Source organism: Schistocerca gregaria, chromosome 2, assembly GCF_023897955.1.
Source record: "Schistocerca gregaria isolate iqSchGreg1 chromosome 2, iqSchGreg1.2, whole genome shotgun sequence".
NCBI lineage: Eukaryota > Metazoa > Arthropoda > Insecta > Orthoptera > Acrididae > Schistocerca > Schistocerca gregaria.
The window spans coordinates 739,936,402-739,961,349 of record NC_064921.1 but is presented as its reverse complement, the minus strand read 5'-3'; the positions used below and the strand labels follow the sequence as shown (position 1 = coordinate 739,961,349).

The 24,948-nt window shown below is 39.9% G+C and overlaps 1 protein-coding gene across 1 annotated transcript in view; it reads right to left on the bottom strand.

The window, feature by feature from the left end:
- LOC126334903 (BRO1 domain-containing protein BROX-like) overlaps positions 1–24,948 on the bottom strand; it is a 113,916-nt gene that overhangs the window by 13,518 nt on the left and 75,450 nt on the right. The window contains exons 7-8 of the mRNA XM_049997612.1: positions 20,212–20,362; positions 10,662–10,836 (exon numbers count right to left, since the gene is read on the bottom strand). Of these exons, the coding sequence (XP_049853569.1) occupies positions 10,662–10,836; positions 20,212–20,362 (326 nt within the window). The remainder of the gene's footprint in view (positions 1–10,661; positions 10,837–20,211; positions 20,363–24,948) is intronic.

Sequence of the window (24,948 nt, the reverse complement as noted above, 5' to 3'; positions counted from 1 at the left end):
AGAGCACGGAGTACCTGAAGACTGGGTGAGAGTGCTCTACGAGAACCGGAAGAGCCGGATACAGTCTGCTGCCGGACTATCTGATGACTTCCTTATTTCCGTGGGAGTTCATCGGGGATCTGCTCTCTCACTGCGCCTATTTATCACTCTCATGGAGTGGACATCGGGACTAACATTGCACGACCACGTCACAAATAAAGAAGTCTACAGGCTATACGGTGTGGCACCAACAGTAGACAAAATGAGAGAAAGCTGCCTACGTTGGTAAGGACATGTCCTTAGAGCAGATGAGACAACAGTGGCAAAGACTAGTTTCAACCTAAATGTCAATGGGAAAGGGCCAGCAGGACGATCAAGGCAGCGATGGCTTGACACCATGCATGAAGACCTCAAGATCTCAGCTTTCACCCTGATCAGGCGCAAGATCACAAGAAGTGGCGACAATGAGCCAAAACAGCGGAACCCGCCAGCATGTAGGACAAACGCTAAGGAAGAAGAAGAAAACTAAGAGAATGCTCATCTAGTAAAGCAGAATGAATAAAAATATTGTCTATGGCTGAGCTACTGTTCCCCTGCACCCTACATCGAAAAGACACTATCTGCATTAGATCATATGAATTTAGGAGATCTACCAACACCCTTTTTCTTGCACAGTCATACACAAAATTAATATTGAAGTCATCACATCTAGATAATTTCTGGTACCTCCTATAAAGTGAATCAAGAACTGTCTCTAGCTTGAGCATAAATGCTCTGAAGCCAAATTTAGAGGACATATAAACAACAAAAATTAGGAGTTTAGTTTCATTAAATTTAACTGCTCCTGCACAACATTCAAATATCTGTTCAGTACAGCAGCATGATACGTCTATGGACTGACGATGTGTGACATGCCACGACGACATGCGAAATAGTAGGATACCAACTTTACGCTTCATTTACAGACCATAAAAGGGCCCTAATATTAGATGGTGGTCGAAAAACACATTTCACATGGTGTTTCCTCAGAATACAACCAAACTTGTTGGAAAAACTATCTGCGTAGCCTCAGGCACCACCACATTATTCTCATCACTCGCCCAATTCACAGTTGGTTGCTAGCATAATACATCTGATCTATCTCTCACTTCATCTGTTCTGGCAAAAGGCAACCTCAAGGTGCGCTAAACTCAGCTGACAAACTTTTAGAGTCTCAGATGTCATGGGCCCTCTGAAGCAAGCCCCCTCACAACCTCATTTGTCTGATCATAGAACTGTTCCAATGACCAAGTTATTTAATTCACTTCCAAACCTAACCTCAATTTTTTTAAGCTTTCAGCCAGAAGGCCTTTCTATAAAGTAGAAAAAACACACACATTCATGCAACCACAACTCACACACACATGACCATTCTCTGTGATCTCTTGAGTCTGGCCTCAATGGCCACAGAAGGTGGTTGTGTGTGTGTGTGTGTGTGTGTGTGTGTGTGTGTGTGTGTGTGTGTGTGTGTGTGTGTGTGTGTGTGTGTGTGTAAATTAAACTATCAAGTGACCTTACAAATAGATGGAGATTTTTTTCTTAAATTCTTCTTGGAAATCTACTCTTTGCCTGAGGTACACTACTTGTGCGTCCACTGTTGGTTAATATTTCACAACCGATAACATCTGAGAATTGTTATCTTTGCTTGTGTAGTGGCACTGGTTGTTTACAGTGGATGATGTTTGCCTTTACATGCCATCTTTTACTTTCCTGATTGGTACAGCACTGACCACCAAGAGTTTAAATTGCCATGCAAGTTATTTCCCTTTTGATACGAATCTTGAAAATGACACAGCATTCACCTGTCAAAACTCCAGCACCTGTTAAGGGCTTATGTGGCTGCAGTCGTGTAAGTTATTCAAATATCGTCTACTTCAGGGAATGCTCACAGCCAGAAGTCTCAGTGTGGTGTCAACACAAACTGATGCAAACCAGTTATTAGCAGTGGGACTGTGGGCACGCACATCTGTAGCCCATCTTCCACTCATGCCACAGCACTGATGTACAAGGCACGACTGGTTCCATCAGAGGATCACTTGGAAGATGATGTGGCACACCATGGTCTTCAGCAATGAAAGCAGATTCTGCCTGCATGCAAGTGAAGATCATTCGCGTGTATGATGTAGACCTGGTGAGCACTCTCTCATGGAATGCATTCCTTCAAGACACAAAGGCCCTGCAACAGGTCCCACCTCAGGCTTTATGGTCTGGAGTGCAATAATCTACAACTCTCATCCACATCTGGTGTGTCTGGATGGGACACTAACCAATGCTCTTTACATGAAGAGTTTTGTTAGATCCATTCTTTTGCCATTTTTCCAACAGGACGGTGATGTGTTGTTCCAATATGATAATGCTCACCCATATGTTGATGTTGTTGTTGTTGTTGTTGTTGCAGTCTTCAGTCCTGAGACTGGTTTGATGCAGCTCTACATGCTACTCTATCCTGTGCAAGCTCCTTCATCTCCCAGTACCTACTGCAACCTACATCCTTCTGAATCTGTTTAGTGTGTTCATCTCCTGGTCTCCCTCTACGATTTTTACCCCCCACACTGCCCTCCAATACTAAATTGGTGATTCTTTGATGCCTCAGAACATGTCCTACCAACCGATCCCTTCTTCTAGTCAAGTTTTGCCACAAACTTCTCTTCTTCCCAATCCCATTCAATACCTCGTCATTAGTTACGTGATCTACCCATCTAATCTTTAACACTCTTCTGTAGCACCACATTTTTAAAGCTTCTATTCCCTTCTTGTCCAAACTATTTATTATCCATGTTCACTTCCATGCATGGCTACACTCCATACAAATACTTTCAGAAATGACTTCCTGACACTTAAATCTATACTCGATGTTAACAAATTTCTCTTCTTCAGAAACACTTTCCTTGCCATTGCCAGTCTACATTTTATATCTTCTCTACTTCGACCATCATCAGTTATTTTGCTCCCCAAATAGCAAAACTCCTTCACTACTTTAAGTGCCTCACTTCCCAATCTAATTTCCTCAGCATCACCCGATTTAATTCGACTACATTCCATTATCCTCGTTTTGCTTTTGTTGATGTTCATCTTATATCCTCCTTTCAAGACACTATCCATTCCATTCAACTGCTCTTCCAAGTCCTTTGCCTCTCTGATAGAATTACAATGTCATCGGCGAACCTCAAAGTTTTTATTTCTTCTCCATGAATTTTAATACCTACTCCGAATTTTTCTTTTGTTTCCTTTACTGCTTGCTCAATAGACAGATTGAATAACATCGGGGACGGGCTTCAACCCTGTCTCACTCCCTTCCTAACCACTGCTTCCCTTTCATGCCCCTCGACTCTTATAACTGCCATCTGGTTTCTGTGCAAATTGTAAATAGCCCTGTATTTTACCCCTGTCACCTTTAGAATTTGAAAGAGAGTATTCCAGTCAACATTGTCAAAAGCTTTCTCAAAGTCTACAAATGCTAGAAATGTAGGTTTGCTTTCCTTCATCTTCCTTCTAAGATAAGTCGTAAGGTCAGGATTGCCTCACGTTTTCCAACATTTCTACGGAATCCAAACTGATCTTCCCCGAAGTCAGCTTCTACCAGTTTTTCCATTCATCTGTAAATAATTTACAATAGTATTTTGCAGGTGTGAATTATTACACTGATAGTTCGGTAATTTTCACATCTGTCAACACCTGCTTTCTTTGGGATTGGAATTATTATATTCTTCTTGAAGTCTGAGGGTATTTCGCCTGTCTCATACATCTTGCTCACCAGATGGTAGAGTTTTGTGAGGACTGGCTCTCCCAAGGATTCCAATGGAATGTTGTCTACTCCCGGGACCTTGTTTCGACTCAGGTCTTTCAGTGCTCTATCAAACTCTTCACGCAGTATTGTATCTCCCATTTCATCTTCATCTACATCCTCTTCCGTTCCCATAATATTGTCCTCAAGTACATCGCCCTTGTATAGACCCTCTATATACTCCTTCCACCTTTCTGCCTTCCCTTCTTTGCTTAGAACTGGGTTTCCATCTGATCTCTTCATATTCATACAAGTGGCTCTTTTCTCCAAAGGTCTCTTTAATTTTCCTGTAGGCAGTATCTATCTTACCCCTAGTGAGGTAAGCCTCAACGACCTTACATTTGTCCTCTAGTCATCCCTGCTTAGCCATTTTGCACCTCCTGTCGATCTCATTTTTGAGATGTTTGTATTCCTTTTTGCCTGCTTCATTTACTGCATTTTTATATTTTCTCCTTTCATCAATTAAATTCAATATTTCTTCTGTTACCCAAGGATTTCTACTTGCCTTTGTCTTTTTACCTACTTGATCGTCTGCTGCCTTTACTACTTCATCCCTCAAAGCTACCCATTCTTCTTCTACTGTATTTGTTTCCCCCATTCCTGTCAATTGTTCCCTTATGCTCTCCCTGAAACTCTGTGCAACCTCTGGTTTAGTCAGTTTATCCAGGCCCCATCTCCTTAAATTCCCACCGTTTTGCAATTTCTTCAGTTTTAATCTACAGTTCATAACTAATAGATTGTGGTCAGAGTCCACATCTGCCTCTGGAAATGTCTTACAATTTAAAACCTGGTTCCTAAATCTATGTCTTACAATTATATAATCTATCTAATACCTTCTAGTATCTCCAGGATTCTTCCACGTATAGGGTGTATACATACGCATAATTCTTGAACCAAATGTTAGCTATGATTAAGTTATGCTGTGTGCAAAATTCTACCAGACGGCTTCCTCTTTTATTACTTGCCCCCAATCCATATTCACCTACTATGTTTCCTTCTCTCCCTTTTCCTACTCTCGAATTCCAGTCACCCATGACTATTAGATTTTCATCTCCATTCACTACCTGAATAATTTCTTTTATCTCATCATACATTTCTTCAATTTCTTATCATCTCCAGAGCAAGTTGGCATATAAACTTGTACTACTGTAGTAGGCATGGGCTTCGTGTCTATCTTGGCCACTATAATGCATTTACTATGCTGTTTGTAGTAGCTTACCTGCACTCCTATTTTTTTAATTCATTATTAAACCTACTCCTGCATTACCCCTATTTGATTTGGTATTTATAACACTGTATTCACCTAACCAAAAGTCTTGTTCCTCCTGCCACCGAACTTCACTAAGGTATCGGGCATTCCACGCTCCGATCCGTAGAACGCCAGTTTTCTTTCTCCTGATAACGATGTCTTCTTGAGTAGTCCCAGCCGGAGATCTGAATGGGGGACTATTTTACCTCCAAAATGTTTTACCCAAGAGGACGCCATCATCATTTAACCATACAGTAAAGCTGCATGCCCTCAGGAAAAATTAAGGCTGTAGTTTCACCTTGCTTTCAGCCGTTTGCAGTACCAGCACAGAAGACTGTTTTGGTTAGTGTTACAAGGCCAGATCAGGCAATCATCCAGACTGTTGCCCCTGCAACTACTGAAAAGGCTGCTGCCCCTCTTCAGGAACCACACGTTTGTCCGGCCTCTCAACAGATATCCCTCCGTTGTGGTTGCACCTACGGTACCCATATACTGCCCATGAAAGTCGATGTACTCTCCAAGACATGCAGCAGCTTCCACGGCCAGCATGATCTCTTGACTTGTCTCATCAGAACTGCTTGTGCTATTGATCTGTAAATATAATCATTTTATGTACTCCATATGCACTGTAACAACAATAAATCTTGAGTGAACTGAAAAATCTCTAAAAGGGTACACTAATTTTTTTCCAGTGGTGCATTAAAGTACAATTAACTGAACTGGTATTTCTAGAAAAAATCCTTGGACATTCTTTCCCTTTTGTTTCCTTGTTTTTCTTTCTCCTAAGGGATATTTATATCCTTCTCACTCTTGTTGCTTCTGCCTATTTCATGCCTCATCATGGTTCTGTAACTATTTTGTAGTTTTTTTGTTCTCTCTCATCGCTTCCCACCTTTTGCCTGCCAGTTTTTTGATTCTTTCAATTATCTGTCACTTCTTGTTTGTTCCTCCTGTGCCCTGCTCTATTTTTCCTCCAATAGCTGAAATTACAGATCTTTTCCACTCTCTCTCTGTCTGTCTGCCTGCCTCCCTGGCAACGTGCCACCTTCCTGTTGATAAAGGCTACCACTTAACAAACGTTTCCCCACTACTTTCTTCTGAGTTTCATTTTAATTTTGTTATTTATTGAAAAAGACGTTTTTTTACAGGAACCCATGACTTACTCTGCATCTTTCTCTCCTGTATGTATCTACCTCTTTGAAAGTGCAGTTTTTTTTTAAAAGGAAATATGCAATAACAAATGCTATTACCCTCCTCAAAAGTGGACATCTTCATCATCATAACACAAGACAGAAAACTGATTTTCACATGCCCCAAATAAAAACATTTTGCACCAAACAGGAACATTACAGCACAGTAAAATTATTTACAATAAGCTGCCACAAGATATTGAAGTAACAAATGATTGAAACAAATTTAAAGCAGTATTAAAAGAATATCTATTAATTGCTTCTATAGTCTGTAAGAGTTCCTTAAAAATCTTTGAGAGCCTATGAAGGTTAATGTTATGTGTATATGCCACAGTCTTCACTTACAAAAATGTTGTGTATGTATGACTATCTACCTGTAGCATGTAAAGACTGTAATAATTAATATTAGTTTATTCATATTTCTGGTTGTAATTTTGTAGTTAAATTGTAAGTCAGAGGTGAAAAAACATTGTATTCATTAATACATACAAAACACCCAGGTAAACAAGAAGATACATTTTCATTGACCTGTCCAATTTCTGATATGCAGGACAGTACATGTACAATTTACTGAACCAAATAAAAAATACAACACAATATTAAAAATTGATCAATTTCCATATTTTGTCACCATCATAATTTTATAATCTCAAATGAAGTTAAGTTGAGCATATGGCTGTAAACTCAAGAATTTCACAATAAATATCTGGTTACTTAACAAACATTGAACATGTGCAGCACATAATTTCAGTAGTAAGGAAAGTGAGGAGACATGCTGCTAGATTTGCTACTGACAGGTTCAATCAGCATGTAGGTATCACAGAAATGCTCTGTGAAATAAGACGGGAATTCCTGGAGAGAAGATGATGAACTTTTCGTGAAACAATATTGAGAAAATTTAGAGAACCAGAATATCTGGCTTACTGCTAAATTATTCTACTGCCACTAACATACATCCTGTGCAAGGACAGCAAAGACAAAAATAAGAGAAATTGGGGCTTGTAAGGATGCATATAAATGTCCATTATTATTGTCTGCTCCATTTGTGAGTGGAACAGGAAAGGGAATTACTGTTTTGGTACAAGACATTCTCCACCATGCACCATATCATGGCTTACACTTTATGTTTTAAATGAAGATCCTCTCTCAAAATTTATTTACAGCCAACAAATATTAATGGTTGTCATCTAAGAGGATGAAGAATCCTGTTTCTAAATACTCACAAAGGGCACTTCGTTATTATCTAAGAGAAAATTTCTTTGTTAAAAAGGGCACAATAAATCATGTATCAAAGTATTTACCCCCATGCAAAACTAATATAATTTCTGCTAACATAAAAACATCATTGCCCACTTATTCATCAATTTAGATGTCTGTGTCCTCAAACTAGCTTTCTTTTAGGTGAACTGTTCCTCCAAGAATGTGTAAAGATTACAGACACATTAGATTTGACAACTTATTTATGAATGGTTCCACAATCTAAACAAGAAAGAATGGGCTGGTAGATCTGGTTGTTAGAGTACAAAGATGTTGCAATAAATTTTTTTTAATAAGGAGACAACAAGGGGTACAAGATTATTCTGTAGACTCTAGTGTGGTGACACCATAGTTAACCACCCTAGTAATGAAATCAGCATGCAACAGAAAACACACACACACACACACACACACACACACACACACACACACACACGTGCCCACATCTACCTCTGTCCATAACTCTCACTTCATTTTTTCTTTTTCCTCAACTTGACAAAATACTTAATTATATAATTCTGCTGTAACTTTTTCAGTTACTGTCCTATTTCCTCTCCCATACCCCATAGCTAAACTGATAACAAATAATTAAATAACAATACACTTGTTAATTATTTTCAAAAATATTTTGAGAAAACAGTGATCAGTTTCATGATTGTCCAGATCACACAAAACATATTTATTGGTGGCCACTTTCAGTCCAAATGCAGGCAATCTGCAGACCTTACTGTGGAATATAGGGTGCTATACTTAAGAGGGACACAAAGCTGGACAACCAATGATGTGGTGTGGCTGAATAGCAGAAACTACCCCCCTTGGGTATCTCCACATGTCTTTCATAATCAGTAGAATCAATGCTCACTGAAAACATGATGAAAAATTTTAGCTACTATCTTAACAATGGCATCTATTTATCATTCTGGTTGTAAAATTAACCACTATTACATTTGCGATGTGAAGAATTAAAACATAAAATTTCATATAATAAAAGACAATATCTTACACTGATCTCTATGGAACAGTATGTATGTATAAGATGTGACTGGTCAATTCAGCAATGTGTATAAGTAACCAGTGACTCCTTACACTTACTTACTTACATACATACATACATACATGCTACAGTGTACACTACAGTGTAAGCTGTAAGCTTTTTATTTATTGTATGCTATTTTATGTCTTAATTCTTTGTGCCACAAATATAATAGTGGTTAATTTTAAGCCAATACTATTAATACATACCATTTTTAAGTTAGTAACTAAAGTTTTTCATCATGTGTTCAATAACCATTCATTCTACCGGTTACGAACAACATGTGGAGATGACTATGGGATGGAGCTTCTGCTATTTAATAACACTACATAGTTGCTTCTCCAGCAATTGACGGCACTGGAGACTCCTGCAGTTTCTGCGCCATAAATCCATCTCTACACAATGACTTTGGGTATAACTATGTTTTATTCTATTACATTATTTATTTTTTATCTGTCTGCCCCTCTATATTTATAGTACTCTACACTCCAGAGTACATCTGAAGATAGTCTGCCTTTGAATTGAAATTGGTCACCAATAAATGCGATTTGCGTGATCTAGACTGTTTTTCTAAGTACAACTACTTTATTAGTCACTAAAACTTATGCTTGTTCATTTTAAAGAATTCTGAAGGCATAGTTTCAATTTCTGGTGACAATCTTGCATTTTAGTTCATCTGAATACTGTAGCTCCCACGAACACAATGCCATTAAATTTCCTGCATATTTATCTCTTTACAGCATAAATATTAAAGCGAGCTAATAAGCTGCACAACTGGGATAAAACAAAAGAACATCTAATGGTGTAGCATTCATTAAGTGTGTAATGACAAACTAAAATTCAAGACTGTCGCCATAAGACGTCTCTGAAATGCGAATAATAAATATGTTTTAGTAATTGGTTATTGAGTGATTCTATTTTTTTATGAATGGTTCTGGGTGACTTTTCTCTAACTTTCCCCCTTTCCTAAACCTTGCCAGTTCTTTTGCTTCACCCCTCTCTTCCTTACCCTTCATTCCTTCTGTCAGAAGAAGGAGGCACTGGCTCTGAGGCTTGCATATTTCTGTAACATTTGTGTGTGTTTCTTCCAGCTGCCTCTAAGTAAGTAGATTTTTTATTCATCCAATAAATTTGATTCATTGTATAAATGACTAGCACATCTTGGCTGTGCACCTAACTTCAAGACACATAACACTCTTAAACATGTAGCAATTCCCAGGTTTTTTCATGGCATTTCATGAGTAAAACAGACGTCACATGGGAACTTGAAAGTTTGGTAATACAATGCAGCTAGTGATTGGAAATCACCTTAAGTTATAATAAAAAATAAAGTAACTTAACTTATTGCAACTTTACAGTGATATGAAGACCAGAATAAAAATGCAATCCACAATCAAAATTTTTTCTCAATTTGTGAGCAAATGAACTGCTTCCTAAATTAGTAATTTGCAAATATTTTTCAAAGAGTATCGCACTACCACCTATCGATCTTCAGCTTCTGTTCAATGGGGAATTCAAATAAATCTATGTTCTATTACTCTCAGAGTTATACATTTGTCTCCACAAGTTCTACTTGTTCACTATTGTATTTAAAACTTTCAAATTCAATAAAGGTCTGTTTGCTGCAGACACAAGAATCATATTGCTTGGTAATGATCATTGTGAAGATACCACATGTTACTTGTTATGACGACTGATTTACACTGCATAATTTAAAATATGTTTCACTACTGAAATTACTCATGTTCAAACTCTGTGTGTTCTTAATAATTCTACGCAATTATGACAACTGTCTTTCCAGTTCACATTGTTCTCAGACCAGACAGCAGTCTTCCATGCATCACCACCACGTCATATAAATTTTTCTGAATTTTATACTGTTGTGTAATGTAAATTCTTTCCCGTTTTTTTCCTTGATTTGCTGCCTTTCCTAAAAATGACTTTCATCACTTCTTTTCTCCTTAGTCTTATAAAAGGAAATAGCTACATTATTAATGTGCTTTAGTGTAACACTCCTCCTGCACCCTCATATCTCAACAGATAACGCTACTGAAAGCATGTAGTGTTATGACAGTTATTATATTAGTCCAAACAACAAATCATGCCATGTTTTGCAGTATTAAGACATACCGAGCTGGTTGTTGGATCATTGGCTGCAGCATTTTTAGAGTCATCAAATGCAGCATATGATGCAGGGTTCCAGAGAGGACATGGTGATGGCATTGAGAATTCCTCAGGGCTGGCCAGCCCATAGGTTGCCTTATGTTCTAGTTCAGGTGGATCAGCAGGTACCTTCTGATGGTAGCTGGAAGAAGTAACAATTCTTTACAGTACTTGCTATAAACATCAGTAGGAAATAGTATAAAATGAGCCTGATCCATAAAGAACAGCAAATACATTACAGATATGTCCACTTGACAATATATTTTGATTACAATAAATGCTGGCTAAAAGAAGTAAACATTAATTTTAACATATGCACAAGGAAGTGATCTACAAAGAGAAGAAGCCACATATGGGGGGAAAAACAAAAAACAAAAAACAGAAGTTCTATCATGAAGCACTGCAGAATTAAACACCAATGACATTTTACTCAATAAAGAAATTCATTCATCAGGAAAGAAGCACGTGGAACCATTCAGTACTGTCAGGCTTAATGCCGGACAACTCACACTTTCGTATGTGAGGTACAAAGTATCCTGTTGACAGAATCCATTCAGTGTTATATCATTGATAGAGTTAACTTGTTAATGTAGTCAACAGAAGTATTTCACCTTAGCTGCACACATATTTCAATTTATTTCATTTTTCCGAGGGTTCTCCCCTTAACACTTTGAGGATGTACAAGAATATTTGACCAAGAAGACCAACCATTTGTGTCATTATTTAAAGCATTACTAACATGTGTAATTGATGTATCTTCAAGAATAATATAAGGGAAAGTAAAATGAAACCTGAACATTGGCCACAAGGGGTACCACAGAATGGTTTCACTCAAGAGTAATTGGCATATGCGTTAAGACATTTATCCCACTGGGAGGCAAGATGATTAATTCCTCTTTCATAGGATGCACCCAGATGCTGAAGGATCCACAACTGCACCTGCTCTTGCACTTCTTTATCAGACTCAAAACGACATCCACGTATGTCTTTCTTCAGGTTGCCAAAGGTGTGAAAAATCACACGCTGAAAGACCTGGCCTGTAAGGAGGATGTTGCAGTGTTTCCCAAACAAATCACTGAAGTGTCGCCTTCATTTGATTGGCAGTGTGGGTGATGGTGTTATTGTGCAACAGGATGATTCTGTCCAACAGCCTTCCTGGGCATTTCGTCTTTATGGCATGCCACAGTTTCTGCAAAGTGCCTTCATAGCACTACACATTGTGTGTGGCTCCACACTCAAGAATCTTGATGAACAATTGAAAAAGAAGATCATCATGACCTTACCACAACTTGGATGAACAGCTTTGGATTTCTTTGATGGGGAAGATGTGGAATGTATCCATTGTTGGCTCTGGCACATGCTTTTGAGCTGTTTGAATGCTGTCAGATGCCAGACGAAGGCTACGCTTCTGCGACTTGGTTGGGAAACACTCCAACAGCCTCCATACACCCAGGATCTTTCACTAATTTTTACATCTTTGGCAAACTGAACAAAGAAATGTGTGGACATCTCTTTAAATTGGGCAAGCAAATGCAAAAGTGGGTGCAATTGTGGATCTGTCAGTGGTTTGCCGCATTCTATGAAACAGGAATTGATCATCTTGTCTCCCAGTGGGATAAATCTCTCAGTGCATGTGATGATTACTTTTGAAAGGAACCATCCCATGGTTCCATTGTGGTGAGTGTTCAGTTTTCATTTGATTGCTACTCATACACACTAAAAAAGGAGCATGTTCCACAACCTCTTTTTTTCATATTTACTTTAGCTCTTTGATAGATTAAAAATTTTAAAATAATAAGGACAGAAAGCATAATAATCCTACCAAAAACAAGTGTGATGTGAGTTATTGAGCAATTTCTTCCTCCTGAGCTACCAAAATTTCTTGCTCACTGAACAATTGTGACTTATTGCAGCAGAATTACAGCAAATCACAAAATCTAACAACCCGTGTACAAAATTACATCCATGCAATCATACATTGCCTCAGTTATTTGTGACAGTAGCTGTTGCATTTGCTAACATTTCTTTTGAAATAATTCTAGAAATTGACAACAGAAGGCAGCACCTGTCAATGGACATGTACAGAGACATCTGTACATTGTTCTCATAGCTCTAGTCGGACATCGGATTTTGAACACAGTGATGTGCCCCAAGGTGTGCTCGGCCTCAGTCTCCAAAGTGTTTGACGTGAGCTATTTAATGCGGTAGGTGAATGAATGTAAACTCCACTGAATAAGCTGAACAAAAAGGAGCATCACTCCACATTAAAAGAGACCTGAAATGAAAAGGCAGCGAAAGAACATTTAATCGGCAGACAGAATGGGGAGAGTAAACAACAAAAACACATGATGACATCGAATCATTTAATATTTAGGAAAGCGCAACAGCTGTGCATCTTTTGAGAACATTTGCATGTGGCTAGTAATCTGGAGGGACGACACATGTATTTGAAGTGGGACAATGACTGTATTAACTGTGCAAGTGGCAGTACCGCAGGAGTATTTATATGAGCTCCTTGAACTGTCGCATCATACTGAAGAAGCACATCAGCCCTGTAGCAAGACTCACAGATGACACAGGGAAAGCAACTAAAGTGTTGTATTTTGATCTATCAACTTGACATGAGACATTGAGACTGAGAGTTACGCAATTATTGTAAAGAAATGTTTAATACAAAGAGTTACTGTATTTGAGAGCAAGAAAATACGGCACAGAGACCTGAAAAATGTTATATTTAGTAGTACAGCTAAAGCCACCTACCTAAGTGGAGATCAGCAGTGGCTTGTTTCGTTTTGTTTTATGGCGCAATAACAACTAGGTTCATACGTTCCCATGTCATAACTGTATTACATGAAGACAAAGACACGAGTTAAAAACGACTACACGTTAATCCCAACCAATGAAAGAGAAGACAGCTAAAAACAGGAGCGTTGTGAAAGGTCTATAAAATACACCATAGAGAAACAAAGGCCCTGAAGTAAAAATTAAATGGCCTTCACCATATAGCTACGAGGGATAAAATTAAAACGTGGGCGACAGCCTGCGTGTTGTTTGCTGAAATGGCCAAAAACTCAGATGGCAAACACAAAAGAGAACGTAAATGGTTAAGAAAAGGGCATTCCATCAGGAAATGGTAGACCGTCAATGGTTGAATGCAACGAACACAAAGTGGTGGAGCAGCAGCACTTAACAAATGGTGATGGCTAAAAAGACAGTGCTCGATATGCAACCTAACTAAAATGATCTCCTCGTGGTGAGAGGGCTGACTGACACCAGCTTCTGACACACAGCAACACAGAGATCACTGGAGGGAATATAAGAACAAGCGGGCTGATGTACGGGGACTGCAGCCTTGGCAGCAGCGTCGGTGGCCTCGTTTCCTGTCAGACTGACGTGACCAGGAACCCACATAAACATCACTGTGGCTTCATCCAGAGTGAGCAAGTAGTGAAAGCTTTCCTGGACCTGTTACACTAAGAGATGGACGGTGTACAGCACACAGAGGCTTTAAAGGGCATGGAGAGAGTCGGAGCACATGACGCAATTGAAAAGCCTGTGTCGCCAGATGTAATGCATGGCCTGATACAGAGTGAAGAGCTCTGCTGTAAATACTGAGCAGTGTTCTGGAAGCCGATACCAAAAAACATTGGTGCCAATTGTAATGGTACTTGCATTATGTAACCATTACAGTACCTCATCTCAACCTCTCGATAGCAGTAATATTCTACTGTTTTTCTGTTAACTACTTAACATATTTCTGAGACAACATTCAGATTTGATTTCATTTGTGATACATCGATATGTTTATATTGCAATGATATTATTCTTATGTGTATTCTTTCTTTTGTCACTATGATCTTTGACATACTTGTAACTCTGATTTTTGGGCGCGTAAGCGATAGTTAGTTACTTGTTAAGTTGTTAGAGAGTAGGACCTTGAGAAGGTCAAGTGTTGGACGTCATCTTGGAAAGACGCATGACGTAGTCAGCTTATAAAATGTGAACTTTAACAGTGACTGTGATGAAGATGTTTTCAAGTATGTTTTGTATTGTGAAGTGATGTTTTGTGTGTTATGTGATATTGCAATAAAAGCAATTAAAAGGAAGTGTAACTTAAATTCGGAGTGCTGATTATTTTTTTTTTACATCACCATTGTCCAGTATAAGTGTAAGCTTCAAGAATCGTTTGTGAAGCGCATCTACAAAACTTTTAAATATAGCAGGATAAAACCTAGGCCTTTTTGCATCTGAGCTTGGAATCATAACCACCTAGATTTTCAATGATTGAGCCACGATTTTATGACGAGACCAGTGTGGGAAGTACAAAAAGATGAGTGCCTAGTTTTTTGATTATTACATGAAATGATTTTATTAACTGTGCTCTACTGACACCTGCCACATAATATGACTGTTGTTACCCGAAAATGCAGTATTTAGCAGCGTGAGCAACACCACAATCATTATTTAATGCTGACCTTTGTTGTGGTAGGGTTGTTAGACAATGACGACACCATGGTCTGTCCAAGAGCCATCGGTGTATACAAAGGTACTATCGTGAAGTTTCATGCGAAGGTTGTGAAACTGAAACCGATAAAGTGAGGCTGGAGTAGTGTTCTTATGAAGCAAATGAAGGCCAAGGTGAACCTGGGATGCCACATCAAGCCGAGGTGGGTTCACACTCACCAAGAAACTTGCAGGTAGCGTGAGGGTAAGATGACAGAGAAAGAGTCGAAAGCAAACTCCAGGAGGTAATAGAGAAGAGGGATACACCCCATACTGGCAATCAATGGAGTCACTGATAGAGGCACAAGATTGGTGGCCATGCGTGGCAGACAAATGGCACGCATATCTGCTGAGGAGAAAGTCACGGCAGTGGGACAGCAGTACTTTGGCAGCTTCTGCAAACAGACTTTCAACTGGACTAGTGGAAAAGGCGCCAGTGGCCAAATGGATGACATGATGGTGGCTAATACCGTAATAGCGTAGGGAAGACGGAAGTGCAGATACATAAATGAAACACCCACAGTCCAGTTTCGAATGGACAAGGGACTAGTATAAACGGAAGAGGGTGGTTCGATCTGCTCCCCATGAAGTACCACTGAGGACACACGGGATACTGAGGGACAGCATACAGCAGGCTGCCAGGTAAGAAATGTAGGAGGACCAAGAAAGTTTCCTATCAAGTATGAGTCCCAGGAATTTTGTAGTGTCGACAAACGGAAGAGCATAGGGCCAAGATACAAAGAGGTGGGAGAAACCAATTGTGCTGCCAGACATTCATATAAACAGCTTTGTCAGTGGAAAAACGAAATCCAGTGTCAATGCTCCACAAGTAATGATGATTGAGACGTCGCTAAGATCCTGGTCAATGAGACAAGTCCATTAAGAATGCAATAGATCATCAACTAAGAGAGCCAGAGATGCCCGGTGGGAGACCAGCCATTATAGGGTTAATGGCGATAGAGGATAGACCTCTAAGGCACACACCACTTTCCTGGATAATGGTGTCTGATGAGGCAGAACCCACATGTATCTCAAAAACCCAGTCTTTTAAAAATTTCTAAAGGAAATGGGGCATGCAGCCACAGAAGCTCTATGTGTAGAGGGTACAGAGGAGACCAGTCCTCCAGCAGATGTTGTAGGCCTCCTCCAAATAAAAAAAATGGTCAGTCTGGGATTTCTGCAAAAAATAAATAATGAAATGGGTGTACAAAGTGACGAATGGAGTGGAGAATGGAGTGCTCGAAGTCCACACTGTGCTGTGGTTTGTAAATTGCAAAACTTGAGTCACCATACCAACCGTGCATGAATCATACACTCCATCACCTTGCCAACACAGCTGGTGTGAGAAGTTGTGGCAGCTAGAAAGAAGTGTTTGTCCTTATCAGGCTTTGCTTATGGGTATGACAGTGGCTCCATGCCAGTGTGGGAAATGTGCCCTCTGCCCAGATGCGGTTGTACATATTGAGCAGAACGTGCTTACCTGCAAGAGAAAGGCACTGCAACATCTGAATGTGAACATTGTCTGACCCTGGGGCAGAGGATCGGGATGGAACGAGAGCATGATCTAGTTCCCTCATATAAAGGTGACACTGTAGCAATCACGATTCTGAGGAGAGAAGGGTATCACCTGAGCATCCTCCACTCATTTACGATGGAGGAAGGTAGGACGATAGGGGGAAGAGCTCGAAATATCCACAAAATGGCAGTCCAAGGTGTCAGAAACAGCAACTTGTTTCACTATGACATTGTCTACTGCTGTCAGGCTGTAAATTGGGGAATGTATCATGGTCCCAGAGAGCCATTGGAGGCTGGCCCACACAATGGAAGAGGGAGTGGAACTGTTAAGAGAACCAGTGGATGTAGTCCAGCAAGCATTTGTGCTATCCCAAAGAATGCAATGACATTGTGCATGCAACTGTTTATACTGAATACATTTTGCCATCGTAGGGTGATGGTTAAAAACACGGAGAGCATTTCTCCATGCACGAATTGCGTCATGGTACGCCCCAGTCTACCGAGGGACTGGGACACAGCACGGTAAATAGGAAATGTGAGGAATGGAAAATTTTGCAGTGGTAAGGGTAATGTTTGTTAGATATTCTACCTGGCCATCATAACTGGGGATATCTTGTTTGTTGAAGGTTGCCAGGGAGGAGTAAAGCCTCAAGAGGTCCTAGTAAGCTGCCATTTGGGAGTGCACGTAGGTGGGGGAGGAGTCAGCAAATGGATTCCACACGGAAAATGGTCGCTCGAGTATGTGTCAGAGAGAATGAACCACTTGAGATGGTAGGCAAGCTGGGCAGTGCAGAAGGTTAGATCCATATGGGAATAGGTGTGCATGGACTCTGCAAGGAACGTGGGTGCTCCTGTGTTTAAGCAGAGGAGGGTAAGTTGATTGAGAAGGTCAGTCAAGACAAGTTCTGGAAGAGCCCCTAGGGAGATGGTTCACATTAAAGTCACCGAGCAGCAGAAAGTGGTGAGGTAGCTGCCTAAGAAGCTGGAGGAAGTCTGCCATGGTGACAACGAATGACGGAGGGATGTAAACAGTACAAAGCAAAAAGGTAAGGTGGAGAAGGAAAGGGCAAACTGTAACACCATGAAGGCAGGTAGTCAGGAACATGTGTTTATTATGAACATCATCCTGTATCTGTATGAACAGCATGACTCCCCTGTGAGATGGAATGCCGTCCTTTGGGGAGGGGGGATCAAAATGGAACGGTAAGAAATGTGAGAGCTCAAAGTGGTTGTGTGGACACAATTTTGTTTCTTGGAGACAGAGAACAACTGGATGCTGTGATTCTAAGAGAAGCCATAAATTTTCTTTGATTGAAGGCCATGAACATTCTATTGAAGGAGAGTTAGAAAAAGGAAAGGGAACTAAACTAAACTCTGCCCGAACAGGCCATGAATGGTACTGACTGGCCGCCGTGTCGTCCTCAGCCCATAAGCATCATTGGCTGCAGATATGGAGGGGCATGTGGTTAGCACACCATGCTCCCAGCCGTTTTGTCAGTTTACGAGACCAGACAAGGCAAGGGAAGGAGGAAAAAAATTAAGGGGTGTCACCTCGGTGGCTGCCGAGTGTCAGCCTGCTCACTGCTCACTGCTGCGGGGCACAGAGGGTAGAGAATCCTACTCCATGAGATCTCGTCCATCCTGCACACATAGACACGTGTTGCACAGTAAATAGGCTCTCTCTCACATCTATCTTTAAAATTTTGCGATTTCGAGATGGCAGAAGGTCAAGTGGTTCCAGAATTTACGTGTAAATTCTCAAAGCACTACAACTTGTTGCCTATTTTACCACAAAACAAAAGAACAAAAGAATTTGAAATATATGTAAATTCTGCTGTATTTCAAACTGTCAACTTGGCATTTACACTGAGATAGAGAGCTAAGCAGTTCAATAACTTTGTGTCTAAAGAAATATTGAATATGAAGAGTAATTGTATTTGAGAGCAAGAATATTTGGCACCTAAACTTGAGAAGTGCCATGTTTATTTATGCAGCTGGGCACTGCTAAATTCTTGGGTTCCAGCAGTTATTGCTGAATCTGAAGTCCGAGATTTATCTATGGTCAAGAGCACAGTAATCATTAACAAAAGGGGAACATGGCATTGCATGTGTCTTGCAAAAAGATCATGAATGTAAAATCACAGACATTCAAGCTCACATAGATATTTACTAGCAATCGTTCTTCCTGCAGACCATTTGCAACTAGAACAGGAAGAGGTAGGAAGTTCAACAAGCACATAAACTACCCTCCACCACACAGCATATGGTGGCTTTCAAAGTACAAATGTAGATTTAGAATAAATATTTGAAAAAGAGCTGTGAAGTATCAGTGAAGAGTATCATAAACTATCTGACATTTGTGGAATATTTTCAGCAAGATGGATGGTAGGTTAGCTTCAGATTCCATGGATCAATTTGCACAATAAATAGTAATGATGTGCAACATGTCATTTTACATTCACAGCACAAACTAATTTGTAAATATGTCTAATGATGAATATTTATAAATTAGGTTTTTTTAATGATTTTGTTCACAGCTGTAGTCCAACAACTGTAGAATATTTCCAAAAAGATAAAAAATCGGTCATTAGCCTCACAAGAAAACCACTATTTGGTTCACTTTACTGGATTCAACAGTCTATACTTCATCTTCAGAAGCAAAATAGGCTCCATACTTGCCTTTCAACTGTCACAGAATTTATTACAGTTGTACATACACTAGTGCTCCAACTTTGTATATAGGTGGGTTCAATGCCTTTCATGTCATCAGTTTCGGGGTTGGCTTCTCTTACTCATACTACGTACAATGTGAAATTTGACAGTTAACTGTATGCCACTCACCACATGCATTATTTATTTTTTGAGATGTCTCTTTGTTTTATTGACTTTGTAGCAAAGGTACATTGTGTCTATTAAGCTTAACCATTTTACTTCTCTTTTAACAAACCTGTTTTACTTCTGCTGTTCAATCTTTGTCCATTTGTTTTTAACATACTTGCTTTATATACACATTTTTCGCCAATCCTTTGTAGGACACTGCCATCCGGTTCTTATTTTGGTGTTAGTTTAACAATAATTTGAGCCTATTTCACTTCTGAAGATGACAGTATAAATTGTTGAAAGTGGTAAAGTGCAGCAAATAAAGGTTCTTTGTGTAGCTGACGACTGATTTTTTATCATTGTGGTTTTTTATTTTTTACATTTATTGCTGCTAATGCTTCTCCGATAAAGTGATACATGTTTTGCAATGCAATCTAATTTACTGCAGCTGTATGAAGTGTCATTCCCAAGTTGTTGTATCTTTAAACCGTGGCTGCAGATGGATAGTCACAAAAGGAAAATTTAATAAGAGGAAAGTACTTTCAAGACAGAACCATATAATCAATTGACTAATATGGACGGTGCTACTACTAAATGTTTTGTTTTATGAATTCTGAAACAGCAAGATAGCTACAGATATATACTACATAAATTACAAATCACTAAGTGCATCACTTACATGAATCCATTTTCTCTTACACACTTTTCCAAGGTTCGGTTTAGAAGTGGTGACAACCGACGAAAAGATGCATGAGTTTCTGGCTTCACTTTTGGAGCAGGGCCTTTAGTTTTTGCATATTCCTTACTAAGTTCTATTGCCCTTTTATAACCTGTAATGAAAAGTTTGTTATATTTACAGAGCCACATCTTTTTGGACATTGCCATTTATTTAATTGGCACTTGAGATCTCTAAATATGATGATGTGGAACTCAGGGTGGAATACAAGCAATGGAATGAGTAAAGACAACCATTAATAATATGGATGAAATGTTGAGCACTGCAAAGGGACACAAATAAAAATTCCAACATTTTGGCTCAGGTTTCAAGCTTGTGATCTTCAGAGCAAACAGACAAACAGATATGGTAGACCACTCATGCTCTCTCATTCCTTTCATCCCTGACCCCCTGCCTCCTTTTCTCTCTCCTGTGCTTGCATGTGTGTGTGTGTGTGTGTGTGTGTGTGTGTGTGTGTGTGTGTGTGTGTGTGAGAGAGAGAGAGAGAGAGAGAGAGAGAGAGAGAGAGAGAGAGAGAGAGAGAGAGAGAGCACTCTGCAAGTGTTTGTGCACCACACATAAACTCACTTAACTGATAACTGTCCTAACCAAACAATGGAAAGTCCACGCTGGAATATCAACAATCAGATTAAAAGGATAGATTGCTACTCACCATAAAGATGACACATTGAGTTGAAAAATGTCACACTGAGTTGCAGAAAGGCAAAACAAACAGAGTGCTACACATTATGGCTTCTGGCCAAAGCCTTCCGCAAAGAAAATGCACACACATTCACACAAGCAAGCACACCTCATGCACACGTGACCATTACCACTTGCAGCTCCAACCAAAATGATTCCAGTATGGGTAGCAGTCATGTACGCATGACTTGTACTTGCTTGTGTGAATGTGTGTGTGTTTCCTTTGCTGAAGAAGGCCAAAAGCTGTAATGTGTAACAGTCTTTTCATCATGCCTGTCTGTAATTCAGTGGGTCATCTTCACAATGAGATGCAATCTATCTTTTTCCAGATAGTGTGTCCTAATTAGACACATAGAAAATATGAACAAATATTGATGACTATTAACTTTAACCACTCATTCCTTAATAATCAATAATGTATTCATCTTCAGCATGGATCCTGTGATACAAGTGTTATTACATTATATACCATAGAACACCTGCCCAGATAGCTGAACTTGTTAATGTACTGCTTCTGGGAATTGAGGAGCTGAGCCTGCACTGGACTGAAATTGCTTCTTGGATCAATGAGGGGGGCTGGTCAGCCAGCACTTTTCCCACATCGAACAAGATAAATATTGGCCTGTTACCCACGTACCACCTGAGGTAAATGCTATGCAGATATTTAGAAAAAGTTCTCACATTTGAATGTGGCTCTGCCTGCTAGTGACAGATTTGGAATAGGGTGTATTAGGTGAGTGTGTATGACAAATCTTGCAGCTGTCTTTCACAGATGTATGAACCATGTGATAGATGATGAAAGGAAGTCAGAGAGAATGTGATTAAATTGTTACATTCTTGGTTGATATTGGGTAATGAGAAGGATGCTACTCTTCAGTTGATTGGAGAATTGAGTATGTGTGTGGATATGGTATCTGAGAACTGTCTGTCGGCTAGTTTGGAGAATAGAGTCTGTCTGTGAAAGCCTTAGTCTGAGCTTCAGTTTACTGGGCAGGCAAGTACTTGTCACTACAGATTCACCATTCATAAATAGCTAGGCTGTAAAGGAGAGACTTAAACCAGAATGGATGGCAGCTATTGAGATGCATATGGGTCTTATTTCAACAAAGTTTTTACGGATCCATCAGGAAGGTGGACAAAATACAGGAAAGTGAAATACTGAGCTAAAGAGACCCACTGAAATCCATAGGGGACAAGTTGTTGAGGCTGTGGAGGAAAAGGATCTAGACCATGAAGAAATTATTAGAGAGAATTTAGAGAGACACATTAAAAAAAGCTGCACTTGGTGTTAAGAATGGTTCACATGGTTTAAAAATGGCTCGATAGAAGTTGAATATGACCCTTGCACATGGCGAACTTTCAAATCTACCAATGCTGCTCACATCAGCAACATCAACGAAATTATCCATGGTAATCACACTGACGGTCCAAGATACTGCAGAAAAATGTAATATTTCAGTTGGATCATGTCACGAAATCCTGACACAGCATCTGGAATGCATCGTGTTGCCGCCAAGTTCGTGCCACGGCTCACGAGTCAAGACCAGAAAGATCTTCGTCTCACAGTCTGCAAAGAGCTTTTAGATTGTGCAAATGAGAATGAGATGTTCCTTAAGAGAATAATAACTGGTGATGAGATGTTAGTCTATGGTTAAAATCTTGAGACCAAAGTTCAAACTTCACAGTGCACCAGGAAAGGTTCTCCACGGGGGTGGAAAAAGAAGAAGAAGAAGAAAGCTCATTGGGTCAGATAAAATGTCAAAGACATGCTGATAGTTTTCTTTGACTCTGAGGGATTTGTTCATCATGAATTCATGCCATGGGGACAAACTGTTAATCGATGGTAGTTTTGGGACACGTTGCGACACCTGCAAGAAAATGAGAGAAGGAAATGGCCTGAAATGTGGCGAGACAATTCATGGCTCTTGCATCAAGATAACGCACCTGCACATTCATCCCTGTTGGTGTGTAGCCATTATACAAAACAAGAAATCACTGGTTGCCTCATCCTCTGTACTTTCCAGATCTGGTCCCTGCAAACTTTTTTCATTTCCAAAGTTGAAAACACCGTTGGAAGGATGAAGATCTGCAACGATAGACAAGATAAAAGAAAATTCACAGATAGCACTTCGTGCAATCCAGCAAGATGCATAACAGGACTGATTCCAGTTGTGGAAACAGCATTGGGAGTAGTGTATCAACTAGGGAGGAGAGTATTTCGTAGGAGACCACGCACAATAAGTATAAGGTAAGCATATAAAAATTTTTGTGGACAAAGTTCTGAAATTTTATGAACAGTCCTCATATGAGTGGGTAAGTATATACTTGATGTAAATAAAATAGAAGGAAACTTCCACATGGGAAAAATATATTAAAAACAAAGATTCCAAGACTTACCAAGCGGGAAAGCGCCGGCAGACAGGCACAATGAACAAAACACACAAACACACGCACAGAATTACTAGCTTTCGCAACCGATGGTTGCTTCTTCAGGAAGGAGAGGGAAAGACGAAAGGATGTGGGTTTTAAGGGAGAGGGTAAGGAGTCATTCCAATCCCGGGAGCGGAAAGACTTCCCTTAGGGGGAAAAAAAGGACAGGTGTACACACACACACACACACACACACACACACACACACACACACACACATATCCATCTGCACATACACAGACACAAGCAGACATATTTAAAGGCAAAGAGTAAGGGCAGAGATGTCAGTCGAGGCGGAAGTACAGAGGCAGACATCTCTGCCCTTACTCTTTGCCTTTAAATATGTCTGCTTGTGTCTGTGTATGTGCGGATGGATATGTGTGTGTGTGTGTGTGTGTGTGTGTGTGTGTGTGTGTGTGTGTGTGTGTGTGTGTGGGCGTGCACGCGAGTGTACATCTGTCCTTTTTTCCCCCCTAAGGGAAGTCTTTCGGCGCCTGGGATTGGAATGACTCCTTACCCACTCCCTTAAAACCCACATCCTTTCGTCTTTCCCTCTCCTTCCTGAAGAAGCAACCATCGGTTGCGAAAGCTAGTAATTCTGTGTGTGTGTTTGTGTGTTTTGTTCATTGTGCCTGTCTGCCGGCGCTTTCCCGCTTGGTAAGTCTTGGAATCTTTGTTTTTAATATATAAGTATATACTTGGTCATATGTATATGAAATAGGGTGGGTTCTGATGTCTGCATGCATTTGGAAAGGTGGCAGGGCCATGACGTGCAAGATGTTGATATAAAGCAAGGTGTTGTCCACTGGGAGTAGGTGGCAGTGGGATGATAATGGCAGAGAGATGGTGAACGAGGTACATGCCTTTGATATAGAAAGGCTGTGGGTAATAGTTTGGTGGTGACGAAATTCTCGTATGTCAAGCTGTTCATGGGTGGTCTAGAAACCTTTCTTGTCAGCCAACATACGAAACCCCTTGTCTGGCTTCATAGATAATAACTTTGTGATATGAGCCATCATTATTCCACAGCTCTAATGCCTTCTCTCTTACCCATTTGAAATGATGCTTTTAGGATAAGGGTGCCACCTTTCTGGATGTGGACATCCACTTCTCTGATGGATCCATCAACATGTCTGTTCTGATGTATTTTCTAAAATACTGAAATATCCAATAGTAATACCTATTTGTAAAAGTGGAGATAAGGAAGTGTCCTCTAATTACAAACTCATCTTTCATTTGCTCTTTGACACAGTTTGGGAATGGACAATCATTCACGTGGAGAGCTGATTGATGGTTGGTCCCAGAAATGAGGAATACCCTACCTAAAATCCTCCCCAACCCCATTCATAAAGGTATTCTAGTGCTCTGCCACGTTACAAAATATTCTGGGCCATTCTTAGGCAACATGTACACCCTACCCCTTGCAACATGATTACATCTCTATGAAGGAGCCAGGTGCTGGAACTGTCGCATGTACACACACAGTATGTTCTGTTTCAGATCTGTCAGAGAAATATTCTAAACCGTTAGAGGCAGGGCCACTTTTAAAAGCGGTCATATCAAATACCA